Source organism: Electrophorus electricus, chromosome 3 (genome assembly GCF_013358815.1).
Source record: "Electrophorus electricus isolate fEleEle1 chromosome 3, fEleEle1.pri, whole genome shotgun sequence".
Taxonomy (NCBI): Eukaryota; Metazoa; Chordata; class Actinopteri; order Gymnotiformes; family Gymnotidae; genus Electrophorus; species Electrophorus electricus.
This window is the reverse complement of record NC_049537.1, coordinates 25,997,201-26,017,944: the sequence shown is the minus strand read 5'-3', so window position 1 is coordinate 26,017,944 and position 20,744 is coordinate 25,997,201. Positions and strand designations below refer to the sequence as shown.

The 20,744-nt window shown below is 46.8% G+C and overlaps 1 protein-coding gene across 6 annotated transcripts in view; it reads right to left on the bottom strand.

Annotated features, from left to right (window-relative positions):
* Nucleotides 1-14,197: 14,197 nt before the first annotated feature.
* mark3b (MAP/microtubule affinity-regulating kinase 3b) overlaps nt 14,198-20,744 on the bottom strand; it is a 31,686-nt gene continuing 25,139 nt past the window's right edge. Inside the window, exons 15-19 of one of the 6 annotated variants that reach the window (XM_035524086.1) lie at nt 20,169-20,348; nt 19,014-19,280; nt 18,407-18,433; nt 16,604-16,648; nt 14,198-15,636 (exon numbers count right to left, since the gene is read on the bottom strand). In XM_035524086.1, coding sequence (XP_035379979.1) covers nt 15,291-15,636; nt 16,604-16,648; nt 18,407-18,433; nt 19,014-19,280; nt 20,169-20,348 — 865 coding nt within the window. In that variant the 3' untranslated portion in view covers nt 14,198-15,290. The remainder of the gene's footprint in view (nt 15,637-16,603; nt 16,649-18,406; nt 18,434-19,013; nt 19,281-20,168; nt 20,349-20,744) is intronic. The other 5 variants (XM_035524087.1, XM_035524088.1, XM_035524090.1 and 2 more) reach the window with 5 other exon arrangements.

Here is a 20,744-nt window from a genome sequence, read left to right as displayed (position 1 = left end):
GCATCCATCCGCCATCGTGTGGCTCCGTCACGCGGCTCCGATTACGGCGCGCGGAAACCCGTGGTGAGCAGCTTTGGAGTGGACACCGAAACCACACCGCGTAGCTCCATGTGCTGCTAGAGAGCCTGGCCATCAGTCGCTCGCAACGCCGAATCTATAGACCCACTGGCATGCGCAGGTTCAAATTTCTCTGCCCTAATTCTGTTGTTTGGTTACATGGAGAGTTTTGCAATTAGGCAATGTCTGTCAGGAGCCAAAGCACTGAATCTCAAGGTCCAGCATCAGAGAAGCCTATCCCAGGCCCTGGTGGTGTCCTAACTCTGAAAAGGCTCACAAAGCTAAAAAATTGGCATAACACAGCAAATCAGTACATACATTATTAAATTCTGGTAAAGTAAATCTTGATAAACTACTAATTATAAAAAATAAATAAATAAATAAATAAATAAATAAATAAATATCTGCCTGACTTTAATCATTCAATTTGTTGTGCTCATTAAAGAAACCCACCACCAAAGTTCTTTATAGTCTGAGATATTTGGATTGTGATGGTTTGAGGTAAGAAAAATCATTCCAAGAGCAAACATCAGAAAGGCAGGGTCCACTCTGACCTACTGGGAGGGGTCATTCTTGTGCAGGGTTACTGACCCTGCAACTCATACCAGCAAATACAGTGCCTTTGAATAGCCTGTGAGTGTTGCCAAGATGAAGTGGCCAGCCCCACTTAAACCGAATCATTCAGACTTACATTTGCATGCAGTTTTGAGAGAAAGACTTTCTCTCAGTACTGCATGTGTGGAATTCAATAGCCTGCCTCCATAAATTATGGGTGCTGCCCGTATTCACACATGAGCAGAGAATGACCTGCTCCTTGACCTGAGAGGAATAAGGATGGTCAAGGAGCCTCAGGGAAGAATGGCTGTGTTGCTCTCAGACACAGAGGACTAGAGGGAAGAGCGAACACAAGACGGGGGGGGGGGTGACCAGCGAGGCGAGATCAGAAGTAATCACAGTCACGCGACCTTCGTACTGCTGTAGAGAGAAAAACAAAAACAGCGTGCACGTAACATGCACACAAGGCCCCAATAATCGGCGCAGTTCTGCGGACGATGGGGCAAGCAGGTCACGGATGTATCGCAATCTAAATGTCAGGTACGGGGTGGCTGCTGGATCAGCACCCCTATGGGACAAGCATGAGGGAAATGGGGCAAGTTTGATGGCAACCAGGCCTTCCGAAAATAAATGATGCTAAATGAGGGCATTGTCTGGTCTAAGTGAACCAAACCAGTCAGAGAATAGGACATTCAAACGGTCACACAGGCCCATTGTCACGGCAGGCGGGGCGGGGCCCTATCGCACAAGGCCTGGCAGGACCCAGATGGACCCCTGTCTCCCGCTGTGGTGTGTTACCATGCCACGATCTCTCACAGTCCCTGAAGCAAAGAGCTCCTTATCCCATCTTGAAAGAAGTCAAACATTGTCTTGCTGTTAAACAAACAAAAACTGCAATTGTGCCCCATTCACTCATAGAGAACAGTGGATTTAACCCCCAAAGGACACTGCATCTGAGTAATAAGGTACAGGACCATAATTGTAGCAGACATGCAGATAAGAGCTCCTGCTAGGAGGCCTTTGCTATGGGATGGGATGCACTCTCGGGAGCATCCGTGCATTCTGCTCGGCTTCCGCTTCCTGGCGTTTTGCCAGGGACGCAATTCCAGAGATGAAGGGAAAGGACTAGGGAGGGAAAACCTCGATGAACATGTATTTCGAAACGCTCCAAAGAGCGATTTGATGGCGGAGGTTCAAACGAGTGCACATCAAGCAGGTCAAACCTCTAAGGGAAGTGTGCGGAAGGAAAGCAAAAAAAATGACCAGAAATAGAAGCGAAGAAAAGCGAGATGGAAAAAAAAAAGCGGCATACGAGTGAGTGAATTGAGGAGGGGAGAAGAGGAGGGAAAGGGTTAAGTATTCAGAGCCCCGCACGTTTCAATACCCGATGGCGCTTGCATCATGGCATCCCGGATAGCGCGTTGATCCTGCTGCTCAAGCCGCCTCCCACTGATCCCAGTGGCGCGGGCCAAGGCAGTGGACCGTGACGGCCGCTGGTGTGGGCTTGTCTCAGCTGTCCCGAGACCACCCTTCTCCGGCGGAAACAATGACCGCTCCCAGCGACAGCAGTGACAGCCAGTCAGTGTAACTCAACACCCGATTAATTAAAATCGCCCACAGCCCCTCAGCAGCAACCCAATTTCCTGCGCCCCTCTTTGTTTAATGAAAGCAAACATAAGCACATGGCCCATACAGCCCACATATTTACACAATAACACTCCCCTTTGTTGAACGGAAGGGAATCTCCACGTCATCGCCACGTCTGGGCAAATTTGCAGCCTGAGACGACATCTGCCACACGGTTAAACAACTGTGAATGTCAATTCAATAAGAGTCTACTGGAACAGAGGTGGTGTAAACATTACGCATAATACAACAGTCCTAGGCCATACACTGTTGTGTGCGGCATGTCATTATGACCGTGGTGCTCCTGTCTGTTATCACAGTGTAGCGTTTCATCGGGATCTTATTAAGTTATTGATAATATCCTACGGGGGGGTTTACACTCTTTGTTCCAGCAGCTCCATTTGATCACCCATTGCAAGACGCTTGGCTGAGCCTACTACATTTCCCACTGAAGCCTTTGCAGACTTAGATGATGATGTGGAGTGTCTGTGGCAGAGAGGATGAAAAGGGAAGACAGTGAGCTAGTTTAAGCCTTGATCACGGCCTTGGTTCAACTCTACTGAAGCTCACCAAGCAGGGGTTAAATGGGTTCAGGGAGGTAGTCACATACCTTTAACGACACACATGCATCTTCTTTTGTCAAGGGATCTGGTATGTGTATCATATTTATCAATCATGGCATCCTCATGGCAAAGTGAATGAATTTCATGAATCTACAGCCAAGTGTCCCCAAGCCGGTGTCGCACTGTTAGACTTGCCTATTCCTTGGTGACTAATATCACGGTCTAATTAGAATGTGAGAATTTGCTGAAGAAGAGACATTAGGTTTGCTTGCCTGAAGAAATGCTCACAGACCCGGGGGGTTGTAACTGTTGGCACAAGCCAGGCACTGGTACAGCCTCCCACCAGCGCTTGAAGGTACCGAAGATAGTGAGAGGGTTGGACTAGCTCCCAGGCAGGGCTCTGCATACTAGCGGTCGGCACCAAAGCAAACACGAACTGCGTGGCTGAGTGATTCATACGGCGTGTAAATCGTGTGAATGCGAAGCATGCACAGAAGTTACAGCTTCACGGTTGCGTTGGTCAACGAAGGGGTTCTCCCAGATGCTGCAACGGACAAACGTATTAATCCGCAATAAAACAATACGTGACACTGCTAATACGTGACACTGAACCGAAACGGCGGCGCTTTCTGTAATTCTAACTTTGCACGTATCCTTTACGAAAGACCAGAGACAAAGCGAAGTGACTGAGTGGGCGAGCAAACGTGGCCGAGTACTGCCGAGGTCGCATTTCAAACGCACCGAGAAGGCAGCGGTATACGACATAAAAGTCAGGATAAGGTTACCCGGTAAAGACAAGCCAGTCGGACCGGTGCGCGTTTTATTCCCGTAGTGTTTGGAGCAGGCGGACGCGAGTTAGGCACATGCGGGGAGATGGTGGAACAAAGCCCACCAATCCATCAGCCGCCGTACTGTGTGCAGCTATGGTTAACAAGCGACTGAAAGCCTTACGGTAAGCATTTCCATTTACATAAAACTCTCTAAATGATTAAAAGATATGAGCACCGACTAGACTCACATAAAAGGCAAGGGACCCAATGCAAAAGCGCTTCCACTGGCTGCTTCTCAAGCAGCAGGGATTTGCTTAATTAATGTTCGGTACAAACACAGGGGTAGTTGACAGGGTGCGCGTTTCATTCGTTGTTATTCACCAGGATCCAAGAAAAGTCGCCAGTAAAAGTGCAAAAAGCGCTTGGCTCTTAGTAGTGTATTATTCAACAGCGAAACAGACTCGACTAAGTATCGGTCGGGAGTGCAAGCCACAGTTACACCAATGCATTTAAACGAAAGAGGTACTGATATTCAATAAGAAAACAGATTAGATACCTTTGTCCGACGCCAAACTCTAACAATTGAGAGGCAACTACAGTTTCATTCTAAGCGATCTTATTTAAGTGCTACGAGAAGACCTATGAGAAGGCTACTAATGTTTCACTGCTTATTCAAAATTAACATTGCTCATCAATGAGTCCAGCTTCTAACAGGTTTGGCAACGGAAACAAATATTGAATGCACCATCAACAATCACTATTGCCTCTTTTAGATCGCCTTCTCCAAAGGGACCAATGTACGAGCCATGTCTAATGTATTTTCTCTTTAGATATATTTAGTGACAGTAACACTGACCAGTATTGATGCATTAATACTAACAATAATCAATTCCATAAAATGCTTGGTTACCCCGTATCTGGACCTACCTCCTCCTCCTCATCCTCTCAGGTTCTGCACTTCTTCTCTAGACATGAGGACTCCGGCCGGTTTGGCTCAGCATTGAACGCAGCCCAACGAAAGTTGACATCATCGTCCCTCACTACGCAGGAACCCAGTGCGCATGCTCGGGCCGCAGCAGCGCCGTGATGAAATGTGGGAGACGTAGTAAGATGATAGATAATATGTACTCACAGAATTAAAGTGGTTTCAAATTTTGTAGAAAAAAAAAAATTCAAAGGGAAGAAAATTTGTTAATAATTCGTATATGTATTAGCGCCATATTCAAATGACGTCGCCACAAGTGCTCATTTTCAGCATATGTTGAAATTGAGTTTAAGTGTAAAGGAGACACCCAGGAGACAATGTATTGTATCAAGATACTTTTAAAATACAATTTTATTTTATTTTCTTTTCTGTGAAGAACATGTTAATATGTGGGCTTCAGGAAAGGTCAGAGAGTCAATAGGCTCTTTATGTTATTTCTTATTGACTTACATTTGCCTTGTTTTGCAGGCGGGTACTTAGCAATGAGATTAACATATTTCAGTGGGAGTTACCTTCCCTTCTGTTCAGCTTTCTTCTCCTACATATTGAATTAGGGAGCAGTGAACATTCATCTTCAACCTTATCGCGATGTGAATCCTTTTTTTCCTCAGAGAGCAGCACACTGTGACGTTTCCTCTCTATGATGCACTCTAGGGCCTTAATGGGGTTCTGTAAAGGAGTCTGACACATATGAAACAAACCCCAGACGTTTTCCTGTATCCTTGGTTTTTAAACAGCTATGCCATAAATAATGTGACTCAGAGCTTTTTTTAAAAAAATTATTATTATTTTTTTTTATCACACTGGGTAGAGTACTGACGGTTCCCAGATATACAGGCATCCTGCAGTTTAGTGCATCCTGTCTCCATATACCCAGAAGAGGATGAATCTGCTGAGACAGCCCATGGAGGTCTGCCTAATGGAAGACACCACAGAAAGGAGTAAAAAATAAAACTCTGTTTTGGACATCACACACACACACACATATTTGACTCATGCACTTATGCATATATATATATATATATATATATATATATATATATATATATATATATATATATATATATATATATATATATATATGCATATCTCAACTATGCACTCTGATATTTCTGTATACTATGGCAACCACTTGGTTATAGAGTTCCATTTACGCTCTGGTTACTTGATGCCATGATGTACCTGGCATCATCCCACTGTTATGTGTTGGATAGTTTCAGGGGTATCTTTGTACAGCCAACATCTGGAGTCCTACATATGACTCCAGCTGCAGGCTGGAGTCAGATGCACTGATATATGTCTGCTGGTTAGTGTTGCACAAGTGCAGGAGTCAGAATTGACCAAACATTTGAACTGACATTCAACAGGGTACTTGTTGCATTGTGCTGGAGAAAAGAACACAGAGGAAATACTGAAGACATTTTTCTTTATTTCGCTTTCCAACTTGGTTAAGTATTAAACACAGTAACTGATAAAAATTAGAGTTTAGCCAGACAGCAATATAAATCAAGTGTTAATTCCTCATCTGCAGTATATGTATCCGAACATCAATTCATCTTTTCTCTCCAACAATGGAAATAATTTAACATCATTGTGGAGAACTCCAAATCTATGATTTAGTTTTCCAGCTGGTGATTAAACCTCGTCTTCCAGATGAAAAAAATGACAGTATAATTTGTGGCCAGAAAAACTGTTCTTATGTTTCCCTGACAGGACACATTTGTGATCTGTCTCACTCCAGAGGCCTTATTCAGCAAAGCTTATTTTTTTCCCATTTGCAAAATGTTAATCAAATAATTTTATCAAGCAGGTAAGTGCATACAGAGAATATCTACTAGGATTCTTTATTAAGAGTTTTAAATAAACAATTAGGTCAAGACACGAAATTCACCCAATGGCAAAATGTTTCTTACAGGAGAACTATTGTAGTTCAGCAGGAGTCAGTGGGAGCTTTTGCAAGCCTAGCGTTGAGATCTCTGTGGTTACAAAAGAAAGCAAATGCACAGCACAAAATGGGACAGGATGCACAGAAGACTCAACAAGCATTCCCCAGTAACACCCGAGTCACTAATGGCCAACAAGAGGTTACTTAATCCTTACAGGTGCAAGTCTTTTTGTTTGTGTGTTTCTATTCATATCCAGCATTTAGTCATACCGTGTCCTCTCTGTATTTTATATTAAGTCCCATGAATCTTCAGAAAGCTTGGAGGAGCATTTTTGAGTGTGTGTGTGTGTGTGTGTTGCAGGTGTACTGGACTCGTTATAAATCTGTATAAGCTCATTTTTGGCATTGTGTCTGCAGCATTCAGGGGTGAGACGGAGGTGTCTTGAGATGCTTGAGGGAACTGGATTTACAATTTCTGTAAATCCACAGACATACACTATGGCGAGGACAGTGGTTGGGACAGACTCTGTTACCAGCAAACTAAATCACCCAGAGAGTATCTGCACAAGCAGCTGTTCACTCCGTGTACTGATTTTGTTTCAAAGTGCTGCATTTGAGGAATTTGCACCTCTGTTTTCATCAGGATGGATGTCATATGGTTCCTGTGCACTGATTCCTTGATTACCCCTTAAAATAATTTTAGAAACCAGGAACAATTTTGGATCCAGTACTTTTCTGAAACATCCAAGACTTTTCAAAAACAAATGTCGTCGTGATGTTTTGGAAAAGTTTGAGTTGATCCTAATAAATCACATTTACGGTTCTGGATATCGGAGGGCATTTTAATGTCGGTCTTCTCTCATCAGTTCAGACAAGCCACTGAGCAGCTGCGCTTTCCTGGAATTTAATAAACAGTGCGGGGATGAGATCTGCCTGCTTTAAAGGCTCCTGTGAAGGCTCCTCTGAGAAGCTTCAGGCTAGAAGCATTTCCACACCTGTCAGCCATTCTTAGGACGGACATTTCATAAAAAACCTTTTCAGACCCCGACATATACAGCCTTGCAAAGTCATGGCTACAAAAAGATTTCATCAAACGAACTTCATGTGATTTTCATGAGCTGCCATTGACCCGTTAAAATCACCCTCATTTATGCGGAAACAAATGCATTCCTGAACTGCAAAATGTTGAGACGCCCACAGAATACTTGAATAATGTGTCATTTATTCTAATTTAAAATTTAATTTCCATAACAAATCTGAGCAAACAGTTGTCTCACATCATTGCTACGTTGTTTGTTTGGGCTTGATATGGCCTGCTTGTGGCTACATGTTAGACAGCAGATTTGGTCTGGCCCACACATCTGTGTAGCAGATCACCTGCTGGAGAGATCAAAGGCCAACATCAGACGCCATCAGCGCAGCATTGCCCAACTGTGTGAGCAAGGCAAATGAAATCACTGCTCTCAGTGCAAACCAAAGTGAGTTGTCTCTGACAGAAATAGGCCCATGGAAACGGTGCTGAAAATTTCTTTTTTGCATCTTGAACTTTGAACAGGAAGAAATAACAGCATCCACAAAGTAAGAACAATATCAATTGTTTTGTACTTAGGAAAGTGAAATACCTTAAACTTTAAATCTTTATCATAAAGTCTACTATGGCTCTATTTAGGTAAAATACAAGGTGTCTGGCATACAACTCATGAGCTCTAAAACAGGGTGCCTGTTGCTGTAATAACCTTCTGGTAAACAAAAATGTTTAGGGGTATGATACACTGCTCTGTATGGAACAGTGATTTGAAGCTCTGTTGAAGCTCTGTTGCACAACAATGTAATCTTAGCAGTGTTGTTTATACTGTGCATATTTTCAGAACATTTTAAGTTTAACACATTTTGGAATGCTTCAAGCCTGTCTTATTCAACTCTTTTTTTTTTTTTTTTTTTTTACCATAATCCACAAGGATTTGTAAAAAACATAAAACAAGTTTTTGGGATATTTTATACATTTTTAAATTTACACAATTTAATTTTATTCACTAAGTGCTTGATTAAAGCACTTTTGGCAGTAATGACAGTCTCGAGTCTTCATGGGAATGATCCTATAAGCTTGGCACATTTGCCTTTGGAAGGTTCTCCTGTTCTTCTGGGCAGAATCATTCAAGGTCAGCCAGGTTGGATGGAGAGTGTCTCTGCAGAGATATTTTCAGGTCACTGCAGAGTTGCTCTATTGGGTTCAGATCTGGACTCTGGCTGGGCTTCTCCAGGACTTTTCACAGAGTGTTCCCAAAGCAACCTCTTGGCTGCGTGCTTCAACTCATTCTCCTGTAGTAATGTAAACTTTCACCCCAGCCTGAGATTTTGGGCACCGTGGAAAGGGTTTTCATCTAGGATTACTCTAGAAGTTTCTGCATCCATCTTTCTCCCTGTCCTGACTAGTCTCCCAGTCTCTGTCACAGCAAACATCCCCACAGCAAGATACTGCTACCACTGAGTTTAACTCAGTTTCTCAGTGTCTGGGTTCCTCTATACGCACCAGTGGGAATTGTGTCCAAATAGTCCAGTCTTCACTTCATCAGACCAGAGAATCTTGCTTCACATGGTCTGAGAGACATAATTCATAGTGACCATTGGCTTCTTGGTTATGTGTCTGACCAAAGCCCTTCGGCCCTGAAAACTCCGGTTGGGAGAAGGCTGTGGCTGGTTTCCATTATTTTTCCATCTAAGAATGATAGAGGCTACCATACACTTGGGTACTTCGTATGCTGCAGTTTTGTTCTTGTTTCCTTCCCCAGATCTGTGCCTCGGCACAGTCCTGTCTCGTGGGTCTCTGGACAGTTCTCTCAACCTCATGGCTGTGTGTGCCTTTCCCAATGGTGAATTCTGCTTTTCCCAATGGTGAATTCTGTTAGCCAGAGGTGGATTCCAGTGAGGTTGCAGAAGCATTTCAAGGATGACTGATAGAAGTAGGATGCACCAGAGCTTGACTGTGTAGTAGTAGCTCAGTGGTTAATGTACTTGACTAGTAATCTGCAGGTTGCCAGTTCAAGCCCAACCTATGCTAAGTTGCTAGTGTTGGGCCCCTGAGCAAGACCCTTAACCCTCAGTGCTCAAGTTGTGTTCAGTCATAATCATAAATTGCTTTTGATAAAAGCATCTGCTCAATGTAAATGCAATGTTTTAGTCTTCTATATACATTTACATAGCTTTCCAAAGAACAATGTTCACTTTGTCATTATGGAGTTTTGTGTGTAGATTGATGAGAAAAGAAATTAGTTCAATCTTTCTTAAGATCAGTGGAAAACAACAATGTGTGAAAAACCTGTAGCATTGTAGGTACATCTTCAAAACCAAAATAAAGGGTGTGAAGTGAAAGTGTTCTACATTTTGTCAAATGTGTACTGGCCAGCAAGCTGTACAACATGTAGAATTGATCAAATAAAGAAAACAAGTATTACGTAACATTATTCAATGTGAAATGGAATGTGAAACCCTCACTCGAACTTCGTTCTTACCCCTGTGACAAGCCATGTGGAGTGCCATGTGACGAATCATGTGACAGTGAGGGAATAACATGCAACTTGAATTCAGACAACAATAAATGTATTTATTCCTCCTTTTATTGGTCACTACTGGTATATGTAGGAGTGTAGTGAGGCACTGGCCTCTGAAGCTTGAGGCTCATCCTGTCACGTTATCACATGGTGTTGTGACTTCACTGTCCCTGGGGGTGACACATGAGATGGATTTGTGGAGTGTGACTTCTGACATGTATTTTTATATTTTAACATTGAAAGGGGAACACACAGAAAGTTTTTTCAGATCCACCACAATTGTGTAAAGGCATGATGGCAACAGCTTTCTCTTCTACTTCTGCTATCCTGCATTATTCTGACATAAAAAGGTACTTATGGTATGAGTTCAAGCATGTGTGTTGGAACAGGGGAGGCCCATGGGGCAAGACAGGGCCTGAGATCCACTACATTTAGAAATCATGATATGCGGTCTACATTTACAAAAGTTCCCAAATCTCTTTGCCACAAGCCGCTTTTGATGCGTTGCTGCTGTTATCAAGCATGTAAGCCATCACTATTTAATATATGTTAATCTCTGCCCTGTTAAATAAAGGATAGCCATAATGTCTCTGGTTCCTAATCAAAGCACCCCAGTAGCCTAACAGGATCTCATTCAACTGTGTGCTTGTTAAAGATGGGCTAATTAAAGAGTGGCTCTGCTCCTCACTGCGCTTCTGAGCCTTTGGGGCATCAGCGCCTGAAAAGGAGCTTCACACGCAAAAGACAAGACAGGAACACGCTGTCTGATTACCAGCTGGTGTTTATACATTAAGTGGGGTTTTTCTGGAGCAAGGTACTCCTATGGAGGAAGCACTTCCCTTCCATATGGGATCTCTGCCAATACTGGTATATGATAGCAAGCATGACATACACTAGAGACAACTAATATATGACCTCGTAGGACGAGGACATGCTGGGATAGGACTTTACTGTGACCTGGGTCTTAGGAGATTTCAAACCCTGAACTGGCTTCAGCTCTGATCAAGAGGTCCTGGCTATTCAGGTCAAGGTTCACAGGAAGATCCACACTGTCTTACAGAGCAGGTTAAGGCTGTGTGAGGAGCAGGGATGTCATATACCCGGATTGCACCAGAATTCACCTTCTGGTTAGTGAGAGGAATGATCCCAAGTCAGAAAATCTTCTATGTTGCTTCAGTCCATTAACAATCCATCGAGTTGATGGTTATGACAGGAAATGCTGATTCTGGAGATGGATGGAGAAGTGCAGAAATGAGCGGACGTTGGTTCAGCCTCACAGCACACCAGCTGGGTCTTCTTTTGGCATTAAATCTCTCCGCTTCATTTCAGCCTTTTCCCCCTGCCTATAATATTTCTTGAGCCTAAATTCCTTTCATTAGCTCTTGCCCATGTTCTGTAAGTGCTGTTTGTAAATGTTCTGTATACTGTATTTGTTCTGTTTTGTATGTCTATCAATGTCTTTTCTTATCTACTTACTATTGTAAGCATCTTTAGGTCCTTGAAAAGTGCTATTTAAATACAATGTTTTATTATTATTATTATTATTATTATTATTAATAAAGTAATGCTTTTTGGCTGGCAGGTGGAGTGATTTCAGAGCTGATGTGTAATGGAAACATGTCAAAATTCAGGTTTAAGCTGTTGTGAGATGAGATATTGTAAACACAGTATCTCCACAATCATCAAATTCTTCAGTGCCAAAGCTTGCATGTTGCTGTGGGCACCTGAACAAACCAGTTAGAGCACGGCCCAGCAGTACATGATTATGGTGTTATCACAGGCTGTACCTGGATTGTGGATTGTGAGGCATCGCATACACACTTTCCGGTTTCTGGATCTCTTTACAGCATGGAGATCATCTTGTTTTGAGTGTTGAGGTGTGCCCTGTGAGTGACCTTAGACGCATTTGGAAACAAAGAAACACATTTCTGACTCTATCTGCCTCAGAGGTAATGCATGTAGCCATGAAGAGGAAGGGAGCTGTGTGTGTGTGTGGATCTGTTTCTTGTCAAATTGCTGAATCGGCTGAGGATGAGTGACTCTTTCCTGTCAGGCTTTCTGCTCCCTCCTACCGGTTCTGTCCCAACTTTATTTCAGCCTGGTTGCATTAGCTCCTCCTCCCACCTTGTGTCAACGTCCAGAGGATTTCAACGATGAGCCATTAGTGGAGTCCCTATTCTTTCATTCAACTTTTCTTCTACCGACTGTATCCATCTGCTAAATCATACAGTCGGAGCGGTTTCCTTATGACTTTTCGGATAAGCCCTCTTGGATCTTTAACTTCCTGTGAGGATAAAAGCTAGGCCTGAAAGGATGGTTGTGCGATTACTGCACATTAAGCCTTTTATGGGCTTCAGCCTATAGGGCCAGAGCCTGAGCGCAGTCCTCTGGAGGGGGAGGACCTAATCACTGATGGTGTAATGGATGTCAGCGGGGAACCAGGATGATTGATGGCCAGACAGGAGCACAACAAAGCTGCCTATAACCCAGGAGATGTGCCATGGCCTGCGTCTGAGGCCGGCGACAGCACGAGGCCTGGAAACATCGTCCTCTCTCCGACGGCCTGGGCGGTGCACTCAGCCAGACGCCCGAGCCACAGACCACGAGGGACAACCCGGAGAAGCACATCCATGAGCAGAACGCAAGAACCGCAACAAAAAACCAAACAAACAAACAAAAAAAAAACCCAAAAAGGGAAATCTATAAAAAAGCCATTTGTTCTTCATTACGTCCACCACCCAGATAAAGGTGCCTTTCGGTCTCATTTATATTCAAATCACCAAACCTATTAGAAAGGTGGTTAAGGCAATAACAGGGGACACTGCTGCGGGTGCAGATGAGCCCATCTGGAGAGCTGCCTCCTGCACTGCAGCTGCGTCCTGCTCTGCCCGGGGACTCCTCACCCTCCCCAGAGACCCCCGAGGGCTCCTTCGCCTCTCCCTCCTTTCAACAAAGCACATATCGGTGTCGGAGAAGACAGCCAGGCTCCATATAGACTTTTAACTAGGGCTTGAAGCCATTGGGGTTTGGTTACAATGGTTACACCCTGCGTATGGTTGTTTTTATTTTGAATTCCAATCACAGATGCTTACTAAACAGATTTGGTTCCAGTGAACTGATGTGTGTGCAGTCAGTGCTTGCAAAATCAAGATTTGAAGAATCAGGACATTTAAGACATGCATATAACTGTCACATTGTCCTATAGACTCCCTGAACTCTGATGCTAATGCTTAAAACTGCACACATGTAAGGGGGCAGTTTTATGTAGGATTGATTTCTAGGGTTCCACAAGAATAAGTAGGACACAAGCCTCAGACCCCGACAGCCTGTTTCACCTTTGACCGAGGTGACACTTACATGACAATACTCATGTATTACGTTGTTAAACCTCTGAAATGACACTATGCAAGTATACAAGAGGAACTCAACTTTAGGTAACTAGGTAAGTAAGCTTGGGGTGTGTTTAGGATGTAGGTTGTTCCAAATAATTCATCACAAGTACTGGGCTTATGCTTAATAAAGAGACACACTAAACTACAGAACTGAAGCTGTGACATAAGCGTAAGGGACAGGTGACAAGCTGAAGTACTTCTCTGGCGCTTGTGGTAACCCGGCCGCGTCTGGCCCAGGCTTAGCCTCGGGTGCGTTGCGTGGAATGCTGCACTAACAACATGCAGGTAAAGTGCTTCTGGCCACACCGCGTGAGAATATGCAGCATCGGGCTTCCACTCCAGCCAAAACATTCAACGCGCTGGCCAGCACAACAGAAAATGTAGCTGAAGAGCGACGCCTGGTGGCTACGCACCAGAACCGCAACTTCAAATTCTATATGAACTCGTCTTTTTTTTTTTCACAAGACCGTAAATCTGTGGGCCTCTAGAGAATTATTTCTGAGAAAACCGTATTAATCAATGACGACATCCACATCATATGTTTTAAATCATTTAGGGGCAATTTCTGGATACCTGATTAAGAACGGAAAGGGCTCCTTCGTTCAGCACTGGACATAACACGTCTGGCCTTCTGCATCAGTCAGCAGTACAGGTCACCCTGCACTGTTGCAGGGTCAACCGCCTCACTCCGCCGCACTTTACAACACCGTACTCAACCTGGCTAACTGGAGAGCTGCTGTTGAAGTGTGTTTGGGCGCCGTGCTCATGCCCAGTCACAGGTCGACAATACCGATTTAAAGAGACACACACGGATGATAGCTTTTAGGGTGTTTTAATGGAGACACTGATTTACCTTATCCTGTGATGAGTACATTATTTTCCATACTTTCCAACTCACAGCCAGGCTTACAAAAGAAAAAGAGGAAGTATATCAATGTGTAGCTGCTGCAAAACTAAGGTACAATATTTACATTCCAGAAAAAGGTAATCCAAACAGTGCCATTGTTTCTTAGGGATGGGAGTGAACATGGAGACTTGAAAATGACAGGAGTCGAAACTTTCAAAGTTGGCCCCTTCAGCCTCATCGGAGTAGGAACGCCCGATATCTGTTTAAAACAAACTAACTTCATACGGAAATAAACTGAATATTCAAACAGGTCAGGTACGAAAACCCTCCTGGCCTCAGCAAGTCTTCCTTTTTATGTTCATTTATCACCGCAAAATCCTTTAACTCAGTCCCACGGTCCATTGCGACGGCCCGGTCCGAAGCCGCGCCCTGCCGCCGATGTGCGTCGGCTGACCGCTGCCGCGGGCCGTTTCCGTGGCACAGTCGTACGTGGGGTGGGGCAGCGCAGTGCGACAGGTCCTGCTCACTTCCTCCCCGGTTACACGAGAGGGCTCCTGAAACGCAGCACATTCCGTCTGCCGCTAAAGAGGGGCCGCGCTAAGTGCGCGAGGACGCTGCACTGGACGAATACTGTGGCTTCCCGAGGCCCAACTGTTTTAAGTCAAGGGTGCTAAACAACAGGGCCTGCGGGGCATCTAACGCAGTAGTGCATAAGTTCAAATGAATCAAAACCGCCAACCTCACTTCTTTATCTTCAGCTTCAGACCATCATTTGCACAAATAATAATAATAATGATAATAATAATAATAATAATAATAATAATAATAATAATAATAATAATGCTTCAATGATGCAGGAAATTATTGCCTATGGCATGATTCTATACATTATTTTTATAACATAATTTTCTAAGTGTTTGAGGAAAATAATCCTTAAATTTGCTACTTTTTCACAAAAAAGAGAAAAGAATGTACAACTTGATTATAGTAGTTTTGTGTGCTTTAGTCCTTTTGTCACTTTTTCACATTTTTGCTGCCAAATATATTTTTTTGTTCTTTCTTTTACAACTTTAGCTCGTTGGCGATTTTTGAGGCAATGTTTTTGAACGCGATGGACGTCCCCGATATCCGCTTGAAACGCACGCCGTTCAGCGAGAGGCGGGGCAGCTTGCACACCTCCATCTCCCATTGGACCAGGCTCTCGGCGTGACCGTCGCCATGGACACAGAGGAGCAGGAAGCGCTCGCGCTGCTCATAGTCGCAGTTGTTGGCATCCAGCACCTTGCGGATCTCGCGCATCATGTCCGTGGGCTCCATGGCCGACGTGGTCTTCATGCTCCACGTGAAGCGCAGGGAGCGCGGCTTGGTGTCCTTCGGCTCCTCCTTCTGCTCGGCTGACACGTTGCGGCTGTAACGTGGGGTGGGGTGGGGTGGGGAAGAGAGAGAGCAGTCAGGCGGCGTGTGCGTGCACGCAGGAACGAGGGAAGGAATGTGATGGCGTGAAGACTGGCGCGTGAGGAATGGGCGCGTGTGGTTCTCGCTGAGCAACGCAGCGCGGTGCTGATGTGAAAGGTGATAGTGGCATTATGTTGTCCCTAATGTTTGCCTCAGTACAACCACGTACCCATGCACAGCATGCGGGGGAAAACACACATCGCCATGCCAACATCTGCTCTGCATGCAAGCATACCCGGCCAGCTCCGCCCACAGGGCACAGACAAACAATAGCAAAGGTCACACAGTGATAACACGCGACAGGATATTACAGTCCCTTCTCAAGGCTGAGCTGGAGATTCTCTGAATATGTCTGGCGCTCTATAGAGATGTCTTAAGCAAAAACACCTGCCTACCCATAGACCCAGTGTCAACAAACCCAACAATGAATCACTTGGATTTGTAATGATTTGTCTAGCAGTGGGACTTGTCTAGTATCCACTAGATGGCAGTGCCGCCGGAGAACTGGGTTCTGAAGCCAAGCGCAGTGACCGCTGGATTTAAGTCAGGAAAGTATTTCCTTTTTCTAAACTTCCCTAATTTAGACAAGAACATAATGGGCTCCTGGGTGGACACAGTCAGTCACTGGGTTACTGCAGACAAGTCTTCTTTCAACAAAATGCTCCAACATCAACTCATACTTGTGTATAGATAGGAAGACAGACAGACAGACAGACGGGCAGGCAGACAGAAAAACAGACCGACAGATAGACAGACAGATGTAGTCAAAATCTAAGGATCAAACTGGAAGTGGAGGCTACGCCCCTGGCGGGAGGCGCGCTCCAGATCTGCCGGGGCCGTGGATAGGGAGCTCGGCGACAGGCGGGTGGGGGAGGGGCGCCGCGCGAGGCTGTGCAGTCCAACCAGACGCCCCGTCTCACCTTGACTCCTCATATCTGCCGTTCCTCTCCAACTCTGTCGGCACTCTTTAAAACCAGGACAAAAGAGGAACAGGGGGTCAGAGGCGGGGACGCAAAGAGAAGAAGAAGAAAAAAAAAGAAGCAACATCCAGTCACGTGGGGGAGGGAGAGAATACAGCTCCCGCAGACCCTAGCAGAGAGAAGGCAGAGGAGTGTGTTCATAGCCTCAGAAGGAAAGGAGCCAGCTTCTCCACGTTCAACTTCCTGTCTGCACTCCGGCGAGCAGGAGGAGATAAAGCGGGAGAAGGGGGTACTCCAACCGCTCTTCCTGTAGCCTGTGATTCAACTTCCCGTTCTAAACAAATCGCACGTGGTGCCAGTTGTTCCATCTGGTGCGGCCTCCATCAGGCCCGTGCCAAGAAAGCGGGGAAGAACAACAAGACACGGGGAACAGGAAGGCCTCGCCTCACGTGGCCTCGCAGCAGACAAAGGGCTTCGTTTGCTTTGACGCTCTTGACTAAACAGAGAGTCGTCTGCACAAAAGGCCAAGACAAAACAAACGCGGCCGGCTCTGGCCTCCGCGCGCTCGCGCTCGCCTCGCGCTCGCCTAGCAGGCATGCAGGGCCAGAGGGGAAGAAAGAAAAATACTGATACGAACAGGCTGCAAATGCAGTGTGACGGAGAGGGACCTCAGCGAGGGCCTGGGTCGCCGCGTGGCTCTGGTGGCCAGAAGTGAGACGGTGGGGGGCCTTTGGGGGTGGGAGCTGGGCTGGGGGGGTCTCACCGAGGGGGGCGAGGCACAGCACTGGGCCCTTAACGTGCGGCTGTGCAGGAAAAGCCGGGAAGGCTCTTGGCTGTAAATTTTTTAGGGTGAAACTGGAGAATGGTGATGAAGGTGTCAGAACCAGAAATGCCTCACTAATCCCATCATCAAGAGCTTCTGGGGTGGGAAAAAAACTCCTTTACAATGCCAAGGCATTCTTCTGGGGCTCATGTGCGTCACATCTGGTGCAAGTGTGAGCAGGCGGAGGGCGCATGAAGCCGCTTCACGCCACCCTTGCAAGGCCTTGCTGAGGAGCATTTCCCTGGACATATCTAGGGAGAGCTGACGAGGGCGGGGCAGGAGATCTGGGGCAAAGTCTAGAACTAGGGCAGGATAGTGGCGTATAAGAGCGAGCGGGGGTGGTTTGGAAAAAACGAGGATCCCAGTACCTGAACTCCCAGAAAATCCTGCAGCGAATCACCTCTCAATCGCCACATCTGTCAGCGGCCAAATTTAGTGCCCAGTACGGTGGCCTGAATTACACAGCCAACAGTTTGCTATCTCAGAACTAGAAATTGGCTAGAAATGGCCAAGCTCACGAAGCAGGTGAATCCTGAACAAAACACCAGAGAAAACCACAATGACCACGTAGTTGCTCACACTCCACAATATCGGCATCTGATCCCAGAACATGTGATCTCACGCCAGAAATAACTGTGAGAGGGGAAATAAAAGTTAAACCAAGTTAAAAAGTTTTTAAAAAAGGTCAGAGTTAGAAACATAGATGTCAAATCTTCACGGAGAAAGGTTCATGGGCTAAATGAGAAGGGACTGCGCACATTTCCATCCTGTGGAGAGACATGCACGAGTCATTAGTAGAGTTCCAGCCGCAGAGGTCTCAGGCATGCTCAGCTGCACTCCGATTCAGGCACAAGAGTCAAGTGGTGAGTATTAGGCAATTAATTCAGCACTCTGCCACACCCGGTTAAGAGTTAAACTCTAGATTTCAACTCATCAGACTTGTCAGTTAACTGCACACAGAGCCAAATTAAGGGTCCTACCTTTTGGTAAACCTGAATGACATGTTTCTACAAAACAGACAGACAATGGTGTCAGTTCAACGCTAATGAGGACAGAGAGCACAACGACAGCAATGGGCAAAATAGCTCGCTCGTTTCTCAGTGCTCTGGCACGTGATAAGGGTGCAGGCCGTGCTCTGAAGTCATCGGCAACATGGTCATGATGGGGTGGACTGAACCAGAAATTCACTAATGCTGCGAATTCAACAAATTAGAAGTAAACAAGCTGACAGGATGTTTGGTTCCACCATGACTAGCTGCATGGCCTGCGTTCAACAGGCACTGGGTGAGGGCAGGAGACATCAGACTAAGCTGATAGGCGGTCAGCAGCATTGGGGCTGATGGTTTTCACTTTCACAACCTCTAGAAATAAACTGGACCCTTATGAAAAGGGTCCCACCGGTGGTTTCGAACCAAAAACACAGGAGCGGAAAAGACAGTAAGCGAGCGTCCGCGTGTCCCAACCTTTGGCACCAGCCTGTGCATCAACCTCCACGTCAGCCCGTCGAAGGCAGAAGCCGATACCAAGGGCGAGGTTGCGGGCGCTGGAGGGGCGTCCTGGCCTGGCAGGGCTTCCTGTGGGGCTCACCTGCGCGTCAGCTTGGACGTCAGCTTGGTGAAGAGGCTGGCGGAGCCGCGGCCACGGGACTGCGAGAACGGCGTGGCGTCGTGGGAGAGCGTGGGCGAGGCTGGCGGTCCGTTGTACGTGGCCGTGCGGCGCTCCCTCAGCTGCCCGCCGTGGAAGGTGCTGCGACTGGCCGTGCCGCGTGGGAAGCGCAGGCGGTCTGGCGGGGTGGTGCTGCTCACGCTGTGGGTGGAGGCGCCAGGGTGTCGCGGCCCGCCGCCTGTGCTGGTGCTGGGGAAGAGGTGACATTCCATGGTCACGCCGGGGGGGGGGGGGGGGGGGGGGGGGGGAGACGCGTGCACGGATGCGCAGCGAAATTAAACTGTTGACATGGATAATTATTTAAGGAAAAAGAGCACTGTCAAAACATGGAGGAAAACTGCCGGTGCTGTCATTCCTGGAAGGCAGACCTCTGGCCCGGTGCCTTTTGGTAAGCCACAGAGACCCTCTCTTTGATCCTGTCCTAGCCGGCATTAGGTGTAAAACTAGGGGGAAACAGATCCTCTGGGCCACCTGTGCCTGATACTTCACCCGTGTAGTGGGCCGGGTGGCAGCAGACACTCAGGCTACCCTTGACCTCTTTAGAGACGTACCACACACTTATTCTGACGGGCGTGCGAGATCTTACCTGGACCAGCAGCGTGGATCGCACAGAACGTCTAATCTGTTCGCTCAGACGGTATTTCCAACACAGAAAAACACGGGACTTACACCGCTCTGTGTTAGACGGAACTTATGATGCGTAATAAGACAATCCAGAGGATGATATGAGTTATCAGTAAGGTTAGTCATCGTAACACGCTGCTCTACATTAGTGATGTTTATTCAGTGGTGGGTTTTGCGACGCGGAGGAAGTTAATGTGGATGGCTGGTGTGGTGAGAACAGGGATATTCTCAGACACACGGTCGAGGCTTAACTGAGACTCTAGTGAGTGGAGAAGCGGGAGGCGCCTCTTGGGATGAGTGGCGGATGGCAGGTGGTCACAGAAACATACACGTAGACAGCAGGGAGGTTAGAGGCCATTAGAGGGGGCGGCGCGCAGGGCAACGGAGGAGGGCTATAAGGTTAGCGAGAGGCACAGCGCGGGGGTGGGGTGGGGAATGGGAGGTCGTCTTTACTTGGGCCTGAAGAGCTCTGTGGCGCCGTCTCTAGGGGGCAGCGTGGAGCGGCAGGTGTGGCCCGAGGCCGAAGCCGGCACGAGCTTCTGGTGCCGCAGACGGACGGAGGCCGACGAGGCGGTGAGGGCAGCAGCGTAGGGCGAGGGGCTCACGGGGGCGCACGCCGCCATCTCACTAAGGCTGGCCGACGGGCGCGGGCGGGAGGACAGGCGTGGGTGCCGGTCACATGGTGCAGAGAGAGTCCGGTTTAACAAAGCAAAACAGGACCAGTGACAAAGACGTGCAAAGGAGAGCAGCGAGGTGAGGAGAAAGTGCCGGGGCGGGGCAAACCCCCACTAGACGTGGTCATCAAGGTCATGTGTGCGTGTGTCCAGCGTTACTGGAGCACAAGACGGGACGGATATCCGAACGGATATGCGGCAGGGACCGGACCGTCCCGGAAGCTTTCCCTGGATTTGGTTTTCCCTTCGGATTTTGTAGAGTTCGGTTTTCTGAACTCTGATTAAGCTCTGACGAAGGCTTAACACGCACCTGGACGGCTGTCCCAGAGCATTACCAAGCCATTAGCTGTGCGTT